Raw genomic sequence first — 21,771 nt, forward strand, 5'->3', positions numbered from 1 at the left:
TCTTAACCCACAGTTACCTAGCAAGTGTTGTAGCCAGGGCTTGAGTCCCTGTTTCCTAACACCAAGTCTTTTACTACAGTTTAGGGTTCTTTTTTTTTTTAACCCTCAACCTTTTGTCTTAGATTCAATATTAAGTATTGGTTTCAAGGCAGGAGAGTGTAAAGTAAAGAGTAGGCAATGGGGATTAATTGACTTGCTCAGAGTCACATGGCTAGGAAATGTCTGAGGCTTGTTCAAAACCCAGGACTTCCTGCCTCCTAGTGTGACTCTCACTATTCATTGAGCCACCTAGCTGCCCTGTGAAGGGTTCTTAACCTCAGGTCTGTGAATTTGGTTAAAAAAATTAATAACTATGTTTCAATATAATTGATTTCCTTTGTAAACTTTTGTATTTTATTTTATGTTTTTAAAAACATTTTTCTAAGAAGGGGTCCATAGATTTCATCAGATTGTTAAAATGATCCATAGCAAAAAAGATTTAAGAACATATTCACCACATCATGCTACCTCTCTGCCATTTGGCTCAGCTCCTTGTCCTGAAAGGAGGTAGCAGCTCTTTCAATCCATTTTTCTCTGGTTTGACCCTCACCCTCTCTAGCCAGATGGGAGTTTATGGAGCTGAGAACAACCTTAGTTAGGCAGTCTAAATTTCCATGTATCTTGGCAGCTTTTGTTTTGCAACCTCATAAACAAGATAACACAAAGGCTTTAACCCAATTGTTATCCACTGTAGATCAGGAACTAGGAGAAATTTGAAAGTTAAATATATACCTATGGAGTGTCTTTTGTTTTTTCTTCCATCCCCATATCTCCCCACACAAACCACAATTTTATTTAAATACAAAGTGCATTATGAAATAAAAAAGGCTTCTTATCAAGTTAAATCACCATGTCTAGTGAATGTCCCTACAAATAAACTTGTGTTTTTTTGGCTTACTCTGTCTAGATAAAACTTGTACATACACGGAGAGCTCTAAAAGATCTCTACTAAGCTGATTTTAGTAGATTTGCTTTGCCCATGTCCATGCTGACCTCTGTTTTTCCTTTGTAGCCCATGGCCATGGTGCCAAAGGAGACAATGTATATGAATTTCATCTGGAATTCCTAGAACCAGTGAAACCGCAGGTATGAATTCTCTTCTTTAAATTTTTTTAAAATTTATTTTTAAAATGTTTCCATGGTTACATGATTCATGTTCTCTCCTCCCTCTCTCCTCCCTGTTCCCAGAGTTGACAAGCAGTTCACTAGGTTATTCATATATCACAACCCCATTTCCATATTATTCATTTTTGTGATAGAGTAATCTTTTAAAACCTAACCCCCCCAAATCATATACTCATATATACAAGTGATAAATCATATGTTTTTCTTCTGCATTTCTTCTCCAATGATTCTTTCTCTAGATGTGGATAGCATTCTTTCTCTCAAGTCCCTTGGAATTGTCCTGGATCATTGCATTGCTATTAGTAGCAAAGTCTATTACATTTGATCATCCCACAATGTTTCAGTTACTGGTATAATGTTCTCCTGGTTCTGCTCATTTCACTCCACATCAGTTCATGGAGGTCTTTCTAGTTCTTATAGAAATCAAGCAGTTCATCATTTCTTATATCACAATAGTATTCCATCACCATCATATACCACAACTTATTCAGCCATTCCCCAATGAGAGGACAACCCCTCATTTTCCAATTTTTTTGCCACCACAAAAAGTGCAGCTATAAATATTTTTGTACAAACAGATTCTTTCCCTTGTTTTTTTTTATCTCTTTGGGATACAAATCTAGTAGTGGTATTACTTGGTCAGAGGGCAGGAATTTTTTAAAAGCCCTTTGGGCATAATTCTAACTTGCCTTCCAGAATGGTTGGATCAATTCACAACTCCACCAACAATGCATTAGTGTCCCTGATTTGCCACATCTCCAATATTTATTATTTTCCTTTTCTGTCATATTGGCCAATCTGCTAGGTGTGAGGTAATACCTCAGAGTTGTTTTGATTTGCTTTTCTCTCTTCTTTTTAATAAAAAAAAAAATTCCTGACCTCAAGATTGAAAAAAGGACAAAATGAAAACAATGGGAGAACTTACCTATCTTTTTAGCCTTTGCTTTTTCAGTATTTCCATAGTTCTGAAGATCTAAGTTCCAATGGCTTAGACTGTGCCACTGAGAAAGGTAGTGCTCTTTGAGCTGCTCTGAACAAGAAATCATATCACTTGGTGGTCAGTCTTGAATTTTCCTTCCCCATCATGGCTAGATGAGCTGTCTCACAGCAGGCATACAGTTGTTACCAGGCTTATACTCTAAGAGATCTCAGAATGGGAGAACCTATGAGAGCTTGTGCTCCGATGATATTGCTTTTGAGATGGAAACAGAGGGATGAACAACAGTCCCTCTACCCCCCAAAATACAAAAGCTTAGAAATAACTAAGTTTTAGTGAGTATAGATTAATTTTTGTCTATGAGATTAGCTGCACATTGACCTACATAGAACCCTTCATGGGGTACATCATATAGAGTACAAGGCCCTTGTGCCTTTTCTTTCCTTTAAAAATTAAAAACAAAATTTGTTACATTAAAGTTCCCAGATATCTTTCTCCTTTCTTCCCCTCTTCACAGTAGAGAAGACATCAAAAAATAAAAACAAAAATACATACTAAAGATATAGGTATGTGTGTGTATATATATATATATATATACATAAGATTATATCTTGCTTGTTTCTCTTTATCATTTCTTTCTCTGGAGGTGGACATACACAAGTTGTTCTTCAAATAATATTTCTGTTGCTGTATACAATGTTCTCTTGGTTCTGCTCATTGCACTCTTCATAATTTCATATAGGTCTTTTCATAGTTTTTAAAATGAACCTCTTCATCAATTCTTATAATACAGTATTATTCCATCACAGTCTCTGCCACAACTTGTTTAATTATTCCCTGATTGATGGGCATCCCCTTAATTTCTAGTTCTTTGCCACCACAAAGAGAGCTGCTATAAATATTTTAGAATATTTTGGTTCTTTTCCTTTTTCCCTGATTACCATAGGAAATAGACCCAATAGTGATACTGTTGTCAAACCATTCCCCAATTGATAAATAGGCAAGGGAAATGAATAGGCAGTTCTCAGATAAAAAAATCAAAATCATCAATAAGCACATGAAAAAGTGTTCTAAATCCTTCCTGAATAGAGAAATGCAAATCTAAACAACTCTGAGGTACCACCTCCCACCTAGCAGATTGGCCAATATGACAGCAAAGGAAAGTAATAAATGTTGAAGATGTGGCAAAATTGGGACACTTAAGCATTGCTGGTAGAGTTGTAAATTCATCCAACCATTCTGGAAGGCAATTTGGAATTATGCCCAAAGTGCTTGAAAAGAGTGCCTGTCCTTTGATCCAGCCATAGCACTGCTGGGTTTGTACCCCAAAGAGATAATAAGGAAAAAATATCGTACAAAAATATTTATAGCTGTGCTCTTTATGGTGGCAAAAAATTGGAAAATGGGGAGATGCCCTTCAATTGGGGAATGGCTAAACAAATTGTGGTATATGTTGGTGATGGAATTCTATTGTGTTCAAAGGAATAATAAAGTGGAGGAATTCCATGTGAACTGGAATGACCTCCAGGAATTGATGCAGAGCAAAAAGAGGAGAACCAGGAGAACATTGTATACAGAAACTGATATACTGTGACACAATTGAACGTAATGGACTTCTCTACTAACAGCAATGCAATAATCCAGGACAATCCTGAGGGACTTATGAGAGAGAACAATATCCACATCCAGAGAAAGAACTGTGGGAGTAGAAATGCAGAAGAAAAACAACTGCTTGATCACATGGTTCGATGGGGATATGATTGGGTATGTCGACTCTAAATGATCACTCTATTGCAAATAGTAATAATATGGAAATAGGGTTTGAACAATGATACATATAAAACCAGGGGAATTGTTCATTGGCTTTGGGAGGGAGGAAGTGAGGGAAAGAACATGAATCATGTAACCATGGAAAAATATTCTAAATTAATTAAATAAATAATTTTATTTTTAAGAAACAGTGTATTAGAGTGTCCCCATTTTTCCATTTCCAAAAAAAAAAAACATTTATCTTTTTCTCCTTCTATCATTTTAGCCAATATGATAGGTATGAAATGATATCTGAAAATTGGTTTAATTTACATTTCCTCTAATCAGTAATGATTTAGAACATTTTTTCACATGGCTATATATAACTTTGATTTCTTCATCCAAAACTGTCTGTTCATATCTCCTGACCATTTATCAGTTGGGGAATAGCTCATATTCTTATAAATTTGACCAGTTCTCTATTTATTTTAGATATGAGACCTCTATCTGAGAAATTGTCTATATAAATTCCCCCCAACTTTCTGTTTTCCTTCAAATCTTGGCTACATTAGTTTCATTTATACAAAACCTTTTAAAATTTAATGTAATCAAATTATCCATTTTATAATTTATAATGCTTCCTATCTCTTCTTGATTCATAAATTCTTCTCCTATCCATAAACCTGATAGGTAATATGTTCCCTGTCTCATTTGCTTATGATATCTCCCTTTATGTCTAAGTCATGTATCCATTTTGATCTTACCTTGGTAAATGGTTTAAGATATTTGTCTATACCTAGTTTCTGCCAGACTACTTTCCTTGTTTTTCCAATAGTTTTTACCTTGATGCCTTTCCTTTGCTTTAAACCAGTAGATCTCAAACTTTTTGGTTTCAACACCCCTTTACACTCCTAAAAAAGATTGAGGACCCCTCCCCCCAAAGAAATTTTGTCTATGTGGGTTATTTCCATTGATATTTAAGTGCCTACGTTGTTCAAACCACTGTGCTAGGCACTGGGAATATGAAAATGAAAAGAAAAAATAGTTCCTGTCTTCAAAGAGCTTATATTCTATTTAGTTCCTAAGCTACCTATGCTTTACTTCATTTGACAGCTGGTCAAATGAACCCAGTGGTAATGGATTTGTTATTCACTCATTCATTTTCCTTTAAATTCCCATGGTTACCATCCTAGTTCAGTTCTCTCTCACTCCCTGCCTGGAACATTTCTGCCTCCAGTTTAGTCAATATTAAATAGTTCCTACTGGCAATAAGAGGGCCATTCTGTATGCTGAGGAGGCCTAAGTGATACAAGTAGAAAGAATAGTGGGGTAGGAGGCCTGGGAGCTCTAGATTCTGGTCCTGGCTGTACCACTGACTCTGTGATCTTGGGCATGTCACATCTCTTTGAATCTCAGTTCTTCTCACAGGGAGTTGAACTGTATAATCTCTAGGTCTTGTGTAGCTATAATATTTTCTGATTCTAGACTATGGGACCCACATGGACATCATACAGAGGCACCAAAGAAGGGTACAGCACTTTCAGGATATTACTAAGCTAACAGAAAAGCCTTTTCAACACCTCTTCCACAGTGATAAGAGGTGTTGAAAAGGCTTTTCTGTAGTGAGAAGAGCTGACATTGGCAAATGCATTAAACTCTCACTCAGATAATGGAGGTGAGGAACTTCTATTCCCCTTATGCCCGAGAATATACATTTTCCCAGTATTGCAAGAGCGGGGGATTTGGGGGAGAACCTCACAGATGCTTTAATTTAGTTTCCTAAGATATGACTAAATTATTTACACCTCCAGCTTCAAGAGAGTAAGCTCATTTTTTCCATTCCATTAAGGGCTCAGTTTAGTTGTTTGTTTGTTTTTTTAAACCCTTCCTTCTGTCTTAGAATCAATACAGTGTATTGGTTCTTAGAAGAGTGGTAAAGGCTAGGAAATGGAGATTAAGTGACTTGCCCAGGGTCACATAGCTAAGAAGTGTATGAGGCTAGATTTGAACTCAAGCCCTACCATCTCTAGACCTGGCTCTCAATGCACTGAGCCTCCTAACTGTACTCAGCTCAGTTATTATTGAGAAAACATCTGTAAAGAGCCATGAAGGTGATGTATAAAAGAGGTCTACAGGTAGGCAATACAGAGGAGGATGGAGCGGATATTATTTGTAAGACACTCTAAGAAGCATGAAACTGGGAAAGATTTGGAAGAGCCCCATGGAAACAAAGGCTGATCCCACTGGATAGGGCTGCTCCGAAATGGGCTGCATTGGGCTGGTCTTGATACCGGCATTTTCAGGCAGTGGATTCCCTATCACCAGTGACCATTTCCCAGGGGAGTTCAGTCATCTACAATAAGAATGTGGTTTAGAGAATGAGCATGCTTGAGCACAGCATGCATGGAGTTTTGCTGTTCTTTCAGAAAAGATAAACACTATGTAGATAGGGTGGAACCCAGGCCACATGGAGCCTCTGAGTGTTAGAACAAGAAAGGATCATGGAGTTCCTCCAGTTCTACTTCATTTATCTGATAGATGACAAAGCAGATCCCACAAGGGAAGGTGGCCTGTCTGTGACCATAGACCTAGTAAGAGACAAAGCTGAGACCCAAGCCCAGCCTTTCATGTCTGTCAACTATAAGTCTCATACAGTAGGCTTCCTCCTGTGATTTTGTTTTCATGAAAATAGTGGAATTTTCCTTAAGGGGCAAGGGAATATCATCTTTCATCTCTTCTTTGCTAAGAGAGTATGGCTGTGGAGGGCTCTGGGAGCCCTTCCTGCATTGTCAGTGTCCCCTCCCACCAGTCATGTATTAACAGCATCTGCCTCTATTACCTGTTTTCTCATCCATGCCATCCATAGTGAGATTGGAAAAAAATAACCAGTATTCTTGTGACTTTCTTGGAACAAGTTTCTAGTCATTTTAATTTCATTGCCTTTTTTATTTTTAAAATTCAAAGATGGGAGTGATTTGCTCAAGTTCATAAATCAAAGGCAAAATTCAGTCTCAGATTCTCTTACTCAGGGTGGTATAATGGAAAGAAGGCAGGACTTTGGATTGGAGGAACTAACTTAAGGTTTCTGGCCAACTAACTTCAAGTCCTATGGGACTTGGGAAGAATAATAATAACTCATATTTCTCTCTTTCCATAAGAACTTTACACATTCTTTATATAACTTTATGAGAGAGTTCATGAGTATTTTTATCCCCATTCTACAAATGAGGAAACTGAGGCTTCCAGAAGTGGCCTGCCTCCCTTCACACAGCTAGGAAGTGTCTAATGGGACTTGTCCATTGGGCCTCGCTGTTTTCTGCTGCTCTCTTACACCACTCTGCCTCTCTTAACCTTACATCTTCTATTTGCTCTTTCCTTGTAAATTGGAGATGCAGGTTTTAATTATTTCCAGAAGATGCCCCTTACTCCATCTCCATATAGGAATTCCTTTTAAGTGAACAACTTATCCTCTGTTAGAGTCTAGCATTTGTGTCAGCAGTCAGTGAAATGTTTCTCCACAAAGCCACTTGGGTTTGGTATGCTTTCAGGAGTGAGTAGAAGAGACGGGACTGATTTTGTTTTCTTATGTTTCCTAGTTGACTCATAAGCTGACCCAAAGGCAAGTGAATCTCACAGTGCAGAAGAAAGAGAATCATTGGTGGGAGAGACTTACCAAACAAGAAAAACGCCCACTTTTTTTGGCCCCTGATTTTGATCGCTGGCTGGATGAGTCTGATGCAGAAATGGAACTTAAAGCCAAGGTCAGTAAATATCTGGTTATCATTTGCTTACAAGGACATATTTAGTAAGAATCCAAGTAGTTGGGTGATGGGTGAGCTCAAATAGAGTATCTTTACTCAGCGCCTCCTCTAATTTAATATTACTGGGAAGGTGTTGGTTGGGAAGACAGAAATGTTAGATATTTAGCTCCTTGAAAAGTTTTCAGAAAAATTTGCAAATCTTTAAAAATTGCCCCACAGAGATTTCTTCTGCTCTCTTCCTCCACCCCTACCTAACCTTTCTTTGAATCTGTCTAAGAATGCTTAGTTATGGCTGTTATTCAGAGACAGATGAAGATAAAATAACTAGTAAAAAGGCCCTTTCCAGTACAGAGACCAACTGTCCATTATAAAACCTGTTAGACTCCAAGTGAGGAAACCTAGGTGTTCTGAGAGTAACTGCCAGTGAGCAAGGATGAGTTTTTGCACCTAAAGTTTGGCCTCAAATATGGATATTTAAAGTTACTCAGTAACAACAAGGAACAAGCTTAAAAAGAGAGAGCTTTGGGGAAAGTAGGCTATTCATCTAATATTGGGGTGTTGATCAGTGTCTGAATAGTGCTCCTCATTGCTGTTGGGGAAACTTCTCCCTGAATTCTAGGAAGAAGAACGGATAAACAAAATCAGGATGGAGTCCAGAGTTCCAAATGACTGTAAGTTAGTTGTTGCTGCTGTTACTCTTTCAACTGTTAACTATAGTTGTCTTTCCATGGGAGTTGGATAAACCAACAGAAACTGGACAGGGAAGCAGTGAAGGGTTTGGTGATTGTGAATTCACAAAGATGGGCAATTTCCTGTAATAACAAAACTTCCCTTCCTGAAATGAGGGGTGTGTGTGTTGGGGGGTGCTTGTGAGTATGTGTGTTTGGTTTGTGAGTGCATATAGGGGGATGAACAAGTCTGTTCATGTACATGTACATGTACATATACATGTAAGTATATATGTATAGGTGGAGGGATGGCTTATGGGTATGTATGTGGGAAGGGATGAATGAGTGTGTAGAGGTGTGTATGGAAGGGATATATGATTTGTGTTTGCAAAAGGTGGTTTATAGGTGCATATATGTATTTGTGTGCTCCTGAATTAAAGTTCTTATCCTTGATGTGTTCCTCATAGTTTGGGACACTCTTTGGGTTTAATCTGCTCGGAAATAGGGAGGTGGTCAGGACAATGAAATGATATGGTATGGTTGGGGATTAGGCTGAGAATGTTGCAGATTAAGACAGTGTATAGGAACATAAATATTGCCCTACTGTGTTCAACCTATTATCTATCTAGTTTAGTGTTCTGTTGCTAAAAGAATGTTGCCCAAGGAACATTAGGAGCTGTGGGAAGGATTGTAGAAGGCATATTTGGGTTTAGGTTTATTGCAGATTAGCTTAATCCCCTCTGCTCAGCAGGCCTTTCTGGATGGTCCATTCAAAATCTTTTTTTTGGAATCCCAATTATATTTCCTGCCATTACTACCTCTTGGGAATGGATTCTATAAACATCAGTGTTTGAGATCTGACTTCCTTTGATTTTGTTCTAAGCAACATGCTCAGGTTTCAGTGGCACTCATATACTTTCCAGCTTTGCCTTTCTGATGTGGGAGGAACCAGAAAGTAAGTGACCTTGCTTCCTAAGAAAGAAATGAAAGACCTTAGAGCTCTGCTCCTTCTATGATGCAGAGGCAAGAGAGGATTGCTAGAGACAAAGACAAAATGAACACATTGAAATTTAAATGAATCCCATGTGATAGAAGTCTGGCATGCCTCCTCCTCCCACCTTGGGTCTGCTTTTGATTGATTATAGTGCAGATTTTGATTATTTGAGCATAAGCCAAGCCTTTTGATTAGAAATCTTAAAAGGATATTTTAGCCTGGGAATGGGTATTTAATAGCAAACCCAGAACTCATGATTTCTCTACTGAAAACTGCCTGTCCCTACTCAGATTCCTCCCTGACCTTGTTCCAAGTCCCACACTCTTTCTGTTGGCACTATTCCCACCTCTTCCCCATACTTGGCCCCAGTCTTTTCCTGGTCCTGTCTTTTCTTTCATTCCTGTCCTTGCCCTGTCTGACCCAGCTTTAAAAATTTCCCCATATTGAAGGAGCAGTATATTATAGGGGAAATGTGGACATATTCATACCCATCTCTTCCTCCTCCCCAACTGTAGTCTTCTATAGATGCCAAGGTCACCAAATGCTGTCACTTACTGTTCCTGAGCTCTATGTACTTGCACATTTTCCCCTCACATGTGAAGGCAAGTGTAGTGATTAGAACACAGCATTCTTGCGCCTTGTTCAGGAGGGTTCTCTCTTCTCTGACAGAGACTCGGGAGCTGTGCTTGCACAAGCTTCAGTTGGAGGAGTTTGCCTGTCTTGAGTTCCAGGCCTGGGAGAAGAAAGAACAAAGTCAGGCATCTAGTCTCTGAAAACCTGCCTACTTCCATTAAATCACTGACTGTACTATTTGTTTTTATTTTCAGCTTTTGCCAACCTGAAGAGAGGATACCTGTTTATGTATAATCTAGTTCAGTTCTTAGGATTCTCCTGGATCTTTGTCAACATGACAGTGCGGCTGTTTATCTTAGGAAAAGGCAAGTAAGCAGGCCTGTGTCCAGTCCTGTCTCTTTCTCAATTGCCAGGTTCCCCATCCATTTCCCCTAGAACTGAACCTTTGATGTCAATAAAGTATTAGCTCCCATTTATAGAGAGTTTAGCCTCACATTTCTGTCTGTAGCAAACCTGATGGTTACATTTGGTATCCCTCTGGCCTGCACATTTCTATGAGGCAGATGGAGAGGATCCTGGGGCCCAGAGAAGAGGAAGGGACTTGCCCATGGTCCTATAGCTTGTGATTTGTTAGTGGCAAATGTAGACCTATAATTAGCTATCCTAACTCTCCTTTCCCCCAATCTGGTGTTCTTTCTATCACATCCTGATTTATTCATGAGCAAATAGAGATAACCCTTTATGTGAGGTTATCACTGGTACCCCAGAATCCCTAACTCCTCTTTGGAACATTCTTGAGCCATGGAGATGCTGGAGTCAAGCCAGATAGACTCAGTTGTCCTGGGAGATTGCTGTGTTTTCAACCCAGCTCCATTCATTCTAGAATCCAGGGAGCAGGAGATGCAGCTACTTGAAGGACTGCCAGCTGCTTCCTGATTTTTTTTTCTCCTCCACTCAGGAAAAAGAGAAAGGGATGCTATTCTTCCACTTGTCTGAGCCTATAGTACATATTCTTCAGAATATAGTGGTAGCAGGCCAACTAGAACAGAAAAATTCCACAGATGAACAATGTGAAATAGACCATTTTGAGATGGAATTTTTAAAAGGGAACTCAAAACCAAATTTCATCCCTCTTTCCCCCATTTAGTTTGGTTCCTTCATTTTATTTGTACATCTGTTCTTGAACCTCAAACATTTATTAGGGAACCTGAAAAGATACACCCACACAGATACACATGTATATATTTTTGTTGTTCAGACATGTCCAGTTCTTCGTGACTTCATTTGGGAATTTTTTTGGTAAAGATACTCCGAGTGGTTTGCCATTTCCTTCTCCAGTTCATTTTATAAATGAGGAACTGGAGCAAATGGGGTTAAGTGACTCATCCAGGGTCATCCACTTAGTAAGTGTCCAAGGCTGCATTTTAAGTCAGATCTTCCTAACTGCGGGCCCAGTGCTCTTATCTACAGTGTCATCTAGCTGCCCTGTACGTATATACACATGTATAGAGTAGTCCCCCTACCCCCACACCCTCTTATGCACAGTTTTGCTTTCCAAGGTTTAACTTCTCTGTAGTTGACCTCAAACTCCAGGGGAAAGAGAAGCGCAAGAAGGGGGTCTACCACCATTTGAAGGAGGGAGCCCGGCTCATAATTTAAGGACATATGTATGTTGGGGATAGACACAAGCACCCAAGCTCATACAGATGGAAGATAGATACACTGGCTGGTGGCATGTGACTAGTGGGTGGATTGGGGGAAAGGTCTCCCTTTTTCTTCATTAGAAGATTGCCCTTGGTAGTGGTCTCTCTGTGCATTGATTCTTCTGCTTTCACTTGGTAGTGGTCTCTCTGTGCATTGATTCTCCTGCTTTCACTTGGAGGGTTCTTTTATTTTTTTGTTATTGTTGGTGGGCATGGGAGGCCATGGGGCACCAGGCCAGGAGCAGGGAGAGAGCATAGTTAATGCTATGTCACAGTTAATATGGATATTAAGGATTAAATAGCAAGATCTGTCTTTAGGATTTGGTACTTTATCTCCCAGATAGGGGCCCTACTGTAGATATTTTGCCTTGTTCTGGAGAGCTATCAATACTAAAGCAAGATAAGAAGAATGCCACCCAGGTGGTGGTGAACTGTGCTATAAAGAGTCTCTTGTCTGAATTGGTGGCCCTGCAAACACTCTGCCCCTGCCCACCCATCCATCCACCTGACTGGCTGAATGGCGTGGCTGGACCTATTGCAAAGCGATCTATGTGATAAGTACCGGTTAAATTACAAACTCATTTAGTTTGTGTACTCAATACATTCCATATCTTATACTATCAAAGAATATCATAACGATATTAAATTATAAGTGCAACCATACCAATCAAACATTGATTACCCAGTTCATAAACTTAGCATTTTAGCAGTAGTTAGTTACTTTGGGCACAGAAGAAAAGTGTAGTGCATTTATCATAGTAGCTGTTCCAAATTTCTTCTCAAGCCACCTCTACCCCTTACCCACTCCCTCTCACCAGGGAGACCTTACCTTATATTTTACAGAAAAACAGTTGAGGCTCTCCTTCTAGAACTCACTTTCCTTCCCAGTTCTATGCTTCAGTTTGCCCCAGCATTGTCTCCCATCTCAGAATAATTTTCTGCTCTGAGACTCAAGTGACCTCTCTGTTTTTTAACACCAAACCCTTCTACTTATACAACCCTTAATCCCAATACCCTGTCATCTCCTGGAGCTTACCCTTTTGATCATTCTCTTTCTTTCCTTATCCATTCGCTCCTTCTTTGCTACTTTTATAAGCATGCCCAGATCTTCCCCTATACTTAAAACAAAAACCTTTCACTTGCTCCTACCATTCACTCAAACTGTAATCTCCTCTCTCTCCTCCCTTTCAAAGGCAAACTCTTAGAAAAGGCTGTTTACATTGGTTGTCTTTATTTTCTTAACCTCACCCATTTCTCAGTCTTGTGTAATATGTCTCCCATCTCCATTACTTGACTGAAAATGCTTTCCCCAAGGTCACTAAAGATGTCTTTTTCGCTAAATTCAGTGATCATTCTATTAGTTCTCATTCTTGACCTCTCTGCATCATTTAACACTGTTGATCACCCCCTTCTTTTAGACTTTGCCCTAGGTTTTTGTGACTACTCTGTTGTTCTCTTCCTACCTACTAGACCAGTTTTTCTCAGTCTCATAGTCAGTGTCATCATATATATCTTTTCCCCTCTCCTCAGGAGTTACCCCTGGACCCTGTTCTCAGGCAGTTAACTAGCATTTATTAAGTAACTACTAAATACTAGGTACTGTGCCAACAGAGAAGATACAAAAAAGCCCCTTCCCTCCAAAACCAACAAAATACCCCACAACATTTCCTGCTTTTGAGGCATTCACAGCCTAATGTGGGTGATAATATCCAAACAGGTATATACAAACAAACCAGGAAAGGATAATTTGGGGTTAGTTTTAGAGAGAAGACCTTAAGTTTAAGGATTGAGAAAGGCTTCTTCAAGAAGGTGGGAACTTAGCTGAGACCTAAAGGAAGTCAAGGAAGCTAAGAGGCAGAAGTAAGAAGGGAGGAGAGCATTGTAGACATTGAGAACAACCAGTGAAAATGCTTAGATTTGAGAGATGAAGTACCATCTTCAAGAATCAGCCCGGCAGGCAGTGTCACTAGACTGAAGTGTATGTGGGGGAGCGGAGAGTATAAGAAATAGGAAACTTTTATTCTTTAGTAATAAATTGATTAGGGAGGTGTAAAAGAATTGCTTTGTTATAATTAGAGCCCAGTGAGGACTATGTAATATACAATTGGTGCTAGACCTTTCTTCTCTATTCTTTCTTGGTGATCTAGTTCCTACTGACTCCATCTCCACCTGGATGCCCTGTGGGTATTTCAAACTCAACATGTCCAAAACAGCTTTTCATTTTCATCCTTCTCTGTCTGTTCAGTTGCTAAATCTTGTATTTAGTATTACATCACCTTCTATTGTCCTGCTTTAACCATATCACCACTGCAAGCATTTATGGCCTTTTACCTACACTATTGGCAAAGTCTCCTGTCTGATTTCTCTACATTCAGTCTTTACCCTCTCTAATCTGTCCTCCACCCAACTGTCAAGTAAATATTCCTGAAATAAGTTCTGGCCATGTTACCCCCTTGCTTAAACAGCTTCAGTGTCTCCTAATTGCTTCTAGGATAAAATACCAACTCCTGCAATTTTCACTCCCTCGTGTATTTTCTACTTCAGCCATATTGGCTTTCTTGACGTTCACTATATACCACCTTCCATCTTCTGCATGGGCTCCATACCTAGAGTGCTCTCTCCTTTTCCCTTTGTTCCTTGGAACCTCTTGTTCCTTTCAAGGCTTAGTTCAAATGTCCCTTTTTGGAGGTCTTTCCTCTTTTGCCTGAGTTATTACATTTTTTTATATATACTGTAAATACCTGTGAATATTTTGTGTACCCCTACTTGAATGTGAGCTGCTTGAGGTCAAAGACTCTTACTTTTGTATTTGTATCCCTAGTGCTTAGCTAGTTTGTGGAATATAGTAAGGACTTAATATTTAAGTAATTTTTCTCTCTATTCCTATCGTGAAACAGGGATCAGGCTTGTCTATAATAATAAGAAGCCTTCTTCAGTCTCTGCTCATGTCTTCTACAGCCTTGTACATAATAAGTTAAAATTATTCACAGAACATTCAATTCCAATAACTCCCCCCTAATCAGGGCAGTATCGTTGCCATCCCAAAGTCTCACAATATATTGCCATATTCCTTCAAAAGACATACCTAGTTTTCCAACCCCTCTGTCCTGGATTACCTCTTTAATATTGTTCTCCATCTTCATCTTAAAGGTCTCAGTTTGTCTCAGTCTATAGGAACTATGGTTTAAGTTGTTTTTTGCTGTGTTGCAGATAAAACAGTTGGTTCTCATCAAGAGAAAATTTTGGCAAATAGCATCCCATGTTCCTCCAGGAATATTTTCTCACCTTCCACCCCTCCCAAGTTCTTACTGTTTGAGAATCCATCATGCAAGATTTAGCCTGCTGTTTTTGTTTCTCTTAGGTATCAAGGAAGTTTGTCCCCCTGTTGTTATGCTCTTCTTAGATAAGAAATCATTTTTGATAGATGTTAATATGGGGTACATAAATTGATAACCTCATTAATGGAGATCTTCCCAAAGAACTGCCCTGTATTTCATTATCCTTGATCTTCTACTCCTGTAGTCAGCATATCTTTGGCCCATGAATTTGTATAAATTGAAATCTCCCTCTTGGTCTCATCCTTGGCATAGATTATCATAGTATGAACCATTCTATTATTACCTCAGTCTCTTGGGATAATTTGCCTTCTTATTATATCTCTTATCACCAAATGGTCATGAGCTGGGGAGTGGTGACTATTCATTTCTGAATGACTTTTACTATCCTGGGGAATTCATATTGCTTTTGGTTTGGCTTTAAAGGGCATCAGAAGGAAACTCTTCTGAGTTCTGTTTACTTAGCTAATTAGCATAGCTCTGAGTCCAGAAACCAACATGGAGGTTGTGGTAGTTACTCAGAATACATATCCTATACTACGGGGGACAGATAAGATCATTGCAGGGTAGAGTTTGAGGACCACCATACCTATTGTGAGTCAGACGCTTACCACATCTTTTTGTTTTTTATTTCAGAAACTTTAATTCTATTACCAGATAATTAGGTAATTAAGACATTTATGTTTCTTATCCTAAAGGTAATGAGTGAATTGACCTTCAAATTCCTAGAGTTAAGGACCTGATAAGACATACTTATAGCTATATAATATACATTTTTGTGTGTGTTTTTATGTATGTATGAATATATATTAGTCACATTCTGATATCAGTCATTGGCATCAGAAAGCTGTGAGTGTAACAAAAGAGACTGCTCATGTGGTGTTGAAAGACTAGGTGTTTTCTTCTCTGGGCTGATATAGCCTCAACTGGAGTTCACATATAACCATCCTGGACTCCAGTCTTACTAGAATATACTGTGCAGATCCTTGGGTTTATTGTGTATGTAGGGCCAGGTGCCACATAGGCCAGTGATGACTGGCTGGCATAACAGTTTCCCTGATCCATTATGGAACTGAATTCTTAAAGTCCTTTTGGAGGTTGAGGCAATTGGTCCTTTTAAGTTCTACCCATTTTGGGGTACAGTTTATATCATGCTATGGAATATCTTTATTCTGGCAATACCTTAGCTTTCTTGCCACTATGAAAAATTACCAAATTAAGTTATTTGGTATTTTTCAGACCCATTTAGTTTATCTGCCCATGTTATCTTTAAGCAACTTGGAAGAGTAAACCCAGCCTAGGCCATACAGAGTCCCTTAGTTGTTCCATGTGAACATTTGTAGATATTTAACGTGATTCATGGCTCTAAGGTTGGCCCTATAATTCCTGCATCTTCCTGCTCTCTCAACCAATTACCTTAAATTTCCCAGCTACTTTAGGAGAAGATAAAGAGTTAGATACCAGGGAAAGCCTCTGGAATGATACTCAGGGCCCAAGCCCCTAGGTATTCTTTCTTGTTTCACAAAGTCTAAGTAATGGATATTTATGACTAGGCAATATGGTCCTTTATGTCTGTATTTGTTTTAATGAAAAGAATCATAGGATTTTAGAATTGGGACCTCAAGTTATCTAACCTACCTCATATCTAAACAAGAACCCCCTCTACAGCATTGTTGACAATTGGCCTTGGCATCCATCCTTTATGGAGAGGGCAGGAGGCTCTTAGTACCCTCTGAATAAGCCTCTTCTGTGCGACAGTTCTAGTTGTTAAGAAGTTATTCCTTATATTGAGCTGAAATTTTCCTCCATGCTAGCTTTTTTTCTTTTTAATTACTTTATTTTTCAAATGAAGATACACTTTCTCTTTCTCTTCTCTCCCTCTCTCCTTCCCCCAATTGAGAAAGCAAGAAAAAGAAAACCCCTGTTACAAACATGTAGTTAAAAAAAAATCCAATATTGGCCACATCCAAAAATTTATGTTTGGTGTGCACTCTGAGACTGTCACTTTTCTGTTAGGAAATGGGGAGCTTGTTTCATCATGAGGTCTCTGAAAGTATGGTTATTCATTGTGACAATTAGAGTTCTTAAATGTTTTTATTTTATATTTAATATATTTTTTAAAGCATAGACACTTTTTTATTCCTTTTTTTAGTTCCAAATTCTTTCCCTTCCCTACTCACTCAATGAAAGGCAAGAAAAACAAAATCTGTTACAAATATGTAGTCATGTAAAACAGATTTTCACATTATCCATGTTCCAAAAGGCAAGAAATGGAAAAATGTTTACATTTGCACCCTGGGCCCATCAGTTTTCTTTCTGGAGTTGGAGAGCATGTTTCATCATGAGTCCTTTGGAGTTGTGGTAGGTCATTGTATTGATCACAGAGTTCCTATCTTTCACAATTGATTTTCTTTTTAATAGCGTTGTTCCTGTGTAAGTTGTTCTTCTGCTTCTGTACATTTCATTTTGCTTCAGTTCATACAATTCTTCCCAGATTTTTCTGAAATTGTCCCCTTCAGCATTTTCTTATAGCAAAATAGTATTCCATTACAATCATATACCTTAACTTGTTTGTTTTTTTAAACCCTAAACCTTCTGTCTGAACATCTATTCCAAGACAGAAGATCAGCAAGGGCTAGGTAAGTGACTTACCCAAGGACACCTAGCTAGGAAGTTTCTGAGGTCAGACTTGAACACACATCCTCTAGATTCCAGGCCTGGCTCTCAATCCACTATGCTAGTTGCCCACTCCCCCCCCCCCTTTTTAAATGTTATTTAAATTTATTTTTTCCATATATCATCACTTGCTTAATACCACAATTGGTAGATACTTCCTCAATTTCCTTTTCTTTGTCAATGTAAACAAGCTGCTATGTTTTGATACATATGTCCTTTTCCTTTTTCTTTGATCTCTGCTATATAGACATAGGAGTGACATTGCTGGATCAAAAGATATACATAGTTTATAGTAATATTGCTGGACCAAAAGATAGCATAGTTTAATAGCTTTGGGGGCATCATTCCAAATTGCATTCCAGAATGGCTGGACACAGCTCCACTAACAGTGCACTAATATTCTTTGCTCATTTTACCTTGTAAGACTCAAGCCAAATAAGGTTTCATCCTTCTTCCACTTAGCAATATTTCAAATACATGATGCTTCTAGAGATCATGTCTTCCCAAGTCTTCTCTATTCTACTCCCATGGCTGACATATGCATTTTTTAAATCCTCATTTCTTTCACCTGACCCATACGAAATGTTCTCACATTCTCTCACTCCCTTGGTTGTCTTGCTCTGGATATATTCCAGTTAGTCATTGTCTCTCCTAAAATAGGATTCCCAAAGCTAAACATAGGCCTCCAGTTGTGGTCTGACCATGATAGGGTTCAGTGGGGCTGTCACTTCCCTCCTGTTAAACACTGCTTCAGTGACTGGAGCCAAAAATTGCATGAACTTTTTTGGAGCTGCCATGAGTGTGTGTCTTGGTAATGCATTTGAATCTAATTGTGTTTCTTGAGTTTTATATTCCCCCTACTGATTATGCTCTTCGTAGAAAGGATGTACACTTTTGAGAAATTAATCTTTAAAGAATTTGCCTTTCTAGTTTTCTATTAATGGATATTTGTATCTTACAGATTCTTTCTATGACACATTCCACACCATGGCTGACATGATGTATTTCTGCCAGATGCTGGCAGTTGTTGAAATCATCAATGCCTTACTTAGAGTCACTCGGTCACCTGTGATCCCCACCTTGATCCAGGTAGTGTGCAGATGGCCTGAAGGGTTATGGGTAGAAGATTTCCTGGTTACCTTATTGTTTGCATATAATTTTCTGTTTATAAATGGAGAGGGTTAGTTCTGCTTAAGCATGGAGAAAATCATATCTTGGGAAATTTTCCAAAGTAGAGTTTTGCCATCTTGGGTGCCTTTCATGACTGACAACTCACACTTGGAGGCAGGAGGCCCTTTGTTAGAGCTGAAAATTAGAGAATAGCTGTTGTTTTTTCAAATTCAGGTGCTTTAGATTGAAGCATACTACTTTTTACTTTATTTTATTTGTGTTTTGATTTTGGTATTTGGGGCTTATATGAGTATTCTCTCACAACATGACCAATATGGAAATCTATTTTGGTATCTGCATCATATATGTATAAGCCAGATCAAATTACCATCTCAGAGAAAGAGGAGAAAATGGAAAGAGGGAGACAATTTCAGTCTCATAAAAGGTATGTTAAAATTTGTTACTAGATGTAATTGGGGGAAAAGAAAATATATTGTTAATGCAAGTGCTTTAATTTGTTTGTATATGCTATATCTATTGGACCCCTCCACAACTTTAGCAGATGGATGCTTTAATAACTTGCTCTGAATTAAAAATTCCATCTGTTCACCATCTAGCCTTTGACTTGCCTTGTCCTCAGATGACAGTTTGTCCCTAGGCCCATGCTCAAAGCCTTTTTGGCCTTGTAAAACCTGTCACAGTTTTGAGTTCTCTTGACAGTTACATCACCTCTGGGCCATGATGGAGCATCAAAAGATGCATGCATTCAAGGAATGATGAATACAACATGTCCCAAAAGTCTTAATGCAGTTTTTATTATTCAGTGTTTTTCAGTCATGTCCAACTCTTGGTGACCCCATTTAGCATTTTCTTGGCAAAGATACTGGAGTGGTTTACCATTACCTTCTCCAGCTCATTTTTTACAGAGGAAACTGAGGCACATTCGAACTTGGGAAGATGATCCTTCATGACTCCAGATCTGGTATTACTAGTGCACTACCTACTGCTCTAATGCAGTTTTAGGTTTTAATAAATAACTTAAAACTGCACAGGGACTTTTGAGATATTTTGTATATGGAGCAGAAAATTAGGACATTTTCTGTCTTTTCTCCCTAGGCAAAACGTATGTACAAAATGACTATAAGAAATAATAACATTCATGCCTGTTAGCACTTGGAGGGGAAAGGGAAGGGAGGGAGGGAAGAAGATAGGTTTGATCATATAATTTAGGAAAATTTGTGTGGAAATTTGTTATTACATGTAATTGGGAAAAATAAAAATATAAATACAAAAAGGTTAAAAAATGACAATATTCAGTGTTTTTCTATCCTTACATGAAAATAAGTGAGCAGATGTTTGAAGTGTTCCCATTTTAATTTTGCTTTAACAAAAATAATGCCATTGAGTGGATTGGTTTTGCACAGATTCTGTACACACTTTCTCCTTTGTGACACACACAGCTACACACACTTTGTGAGAGGCCATGAATTTTGCCCTTTTTTGGGGTAGGGGACCACCAAGAATACCATCTATAAGAGGACAGCTGAGGATAAGATTGTACTTGGGATGGTCTGTTCTGGACCTTTTGCACTTCTCACATGAAATACAGTTTAGCTCCAAGGTCAAATGATAGTCAAATGTTTGAGCTAATTTAGCTAACTCCCCTTAGAAAAAGACTAAACTTAGTCTACCTAAGAAATGCTACTCTAAGGTGGCTGGGCTACTAGTTAGCACTGGACTAAAGTTAAGATATCTGATTTAAAACCCAAATTTGAGTCTCAGCTAGCTGAGTGGCAATGGATAAGTTCCTTAGCCATTGTCTTCTTTTTCCTAGAAAGAGGGATAATATTTGTACTGGGCAATTTACTCATGTGAAGAAAGTACTTTGTAAGCCTTAAAGTCAAACCATTATTGGTGTACTCAGTGACACTATAAATAGGACATGCTACTTCGTTTTTGACAGATAGCATTATTAAGGTAGATCTTTCACAGTGACGTCGAAGGGATTGGATTGTTCATGCCTAGGGAATGCGGAGGCCAGATGTATTATGACAAGTTGTACCATGACAGAGGGGCAGAGTGGGGTAGGTTAGACAGGATCCTTTCTAGGTGGTCATTTGAGAAAGGGGAGGAGTCAAAAACTTAATTTTCAACCACAGTGATTGGGGTTGGTGATGCAGAGGCAGTGGTGGAACGAGGGGAGGGAGTCGCTGCTGGCCTTGGAAACAAGGTTGCCTTTCTATCACAATGGGTGACTTCAGATATTTTTACTTTTCCTGGTACTGGAGTTATGAATTGGATAGGTGATTGATCTAAAGTTCCTTTAGTTGCTGTTAATCACTGGAGTTAAATTGTTGCTGCAGATACCACTCTTATATGACCTTGGTGGGAGTGGGAAGGGGGAGGAATTCTATGTCTGTTCAGGTGGGTTTTTTTTTAACTTCCAATTTTTCTTTCTTTGACAGTTCTTTGGCAGAAATGTAATTTTATTTGTCGTCATTGGCAGCTTGGAAGAAATGCAAAGCAAAGCTGTGGTTTTCTTTGTATTTTATCTGTGGAGTGCCATTGAGATATTCAGGTGTGTTGGATTCTGGTATTAGATGTAGAAATGGACAAATTTGTTTTTAAAATGCTACCCAGAAACCCATCCTCCACCCAAAGCAGTTCTCCCATGATGGAGCAGAGTACTATCAACACATAGTCAGTAGTTATTGAATACATGAACAAATGATTGGCATGTGACCGCTCTTGCTTCCCAACCCATTCTCATTTCAGTTAAGCCAAAGATTTGAGATGGCTCCACCTGGAGCCTTGTGGAAGCTGTGGCAGGTTTAATATGATCTTTTGCGGGGTACAAACTCCCACATGGAGAAAAAAGTTTCACAGTTGTAAATGCACCTCCCTCTTTTCATTGCAGGAGGATGGGAAACTATGGATGTCGAATGTTGCTCATACTGTCAGACCAGTCAGACCAGTTTAAATGAGATCATAATTGTAAAGCTTTTAGTTAGCATAGTACTTGGCAGATAGTAAGCACTCTATAAATATTAGTGATGATGATGATGATGATGTAGGTTGATTCTGCTTAAGTCTTTTCCTCT

At 38.7% G+C, this 21,771-nt stretch overlaps 1 protein-coding gene across 1 annotated transcript in view; it reads left to right on the forward strand.

Moving 5' to 3' along the window:
• HACD3 (3-hydroxyacyl-CoA dehydratase 3) overlaps positions 1-21,771 on the forward strand; it is a 36,019-nt gene that overhangs the window by 6,913 nt on the left and 7,335 nt on the right. The window contains exons 3-8 of the mRNA XM_001375728.5: positions 1,052-1,125; positions 7,447-7,611; positions 8,231-8,282; positions 10,101-10,211; positions 18,522-18,649; positions 21,136-21,248. Of these exons, the coding sequence (XP_001375765.4) occupies positions 1,052-1,125; positions 7,447-7,611; positions 8,231-8,282; positions 10,101-10,211; positions 18,522-18,649; positions 21,136-21,248 (643 nt within the window). The remainder of the gene's footprint in view (positions 1-1,051; positions 1,126-7,446; positions 7,612-8,230; positions 8,283-10,100; positions 10,212-18,521; positions 18,650-21,135; positions 21,249-21,771) is intronic.

Source organism: Monodelphis domestica, chromosome 1 (genome assembly GCF_027887165.1).
Source record: "Monodelphis domestica isolate mMonDom1 chromosome 1, mMonDom1.pri, whole genome shotgun sequence".
NCBI classification, from domain to species: Eukaryota; Metazoa; Chordata; class Mammalia; order Didelphimorphia; family Didelphidae; genus Monodelphis; species Monodelphis domestica.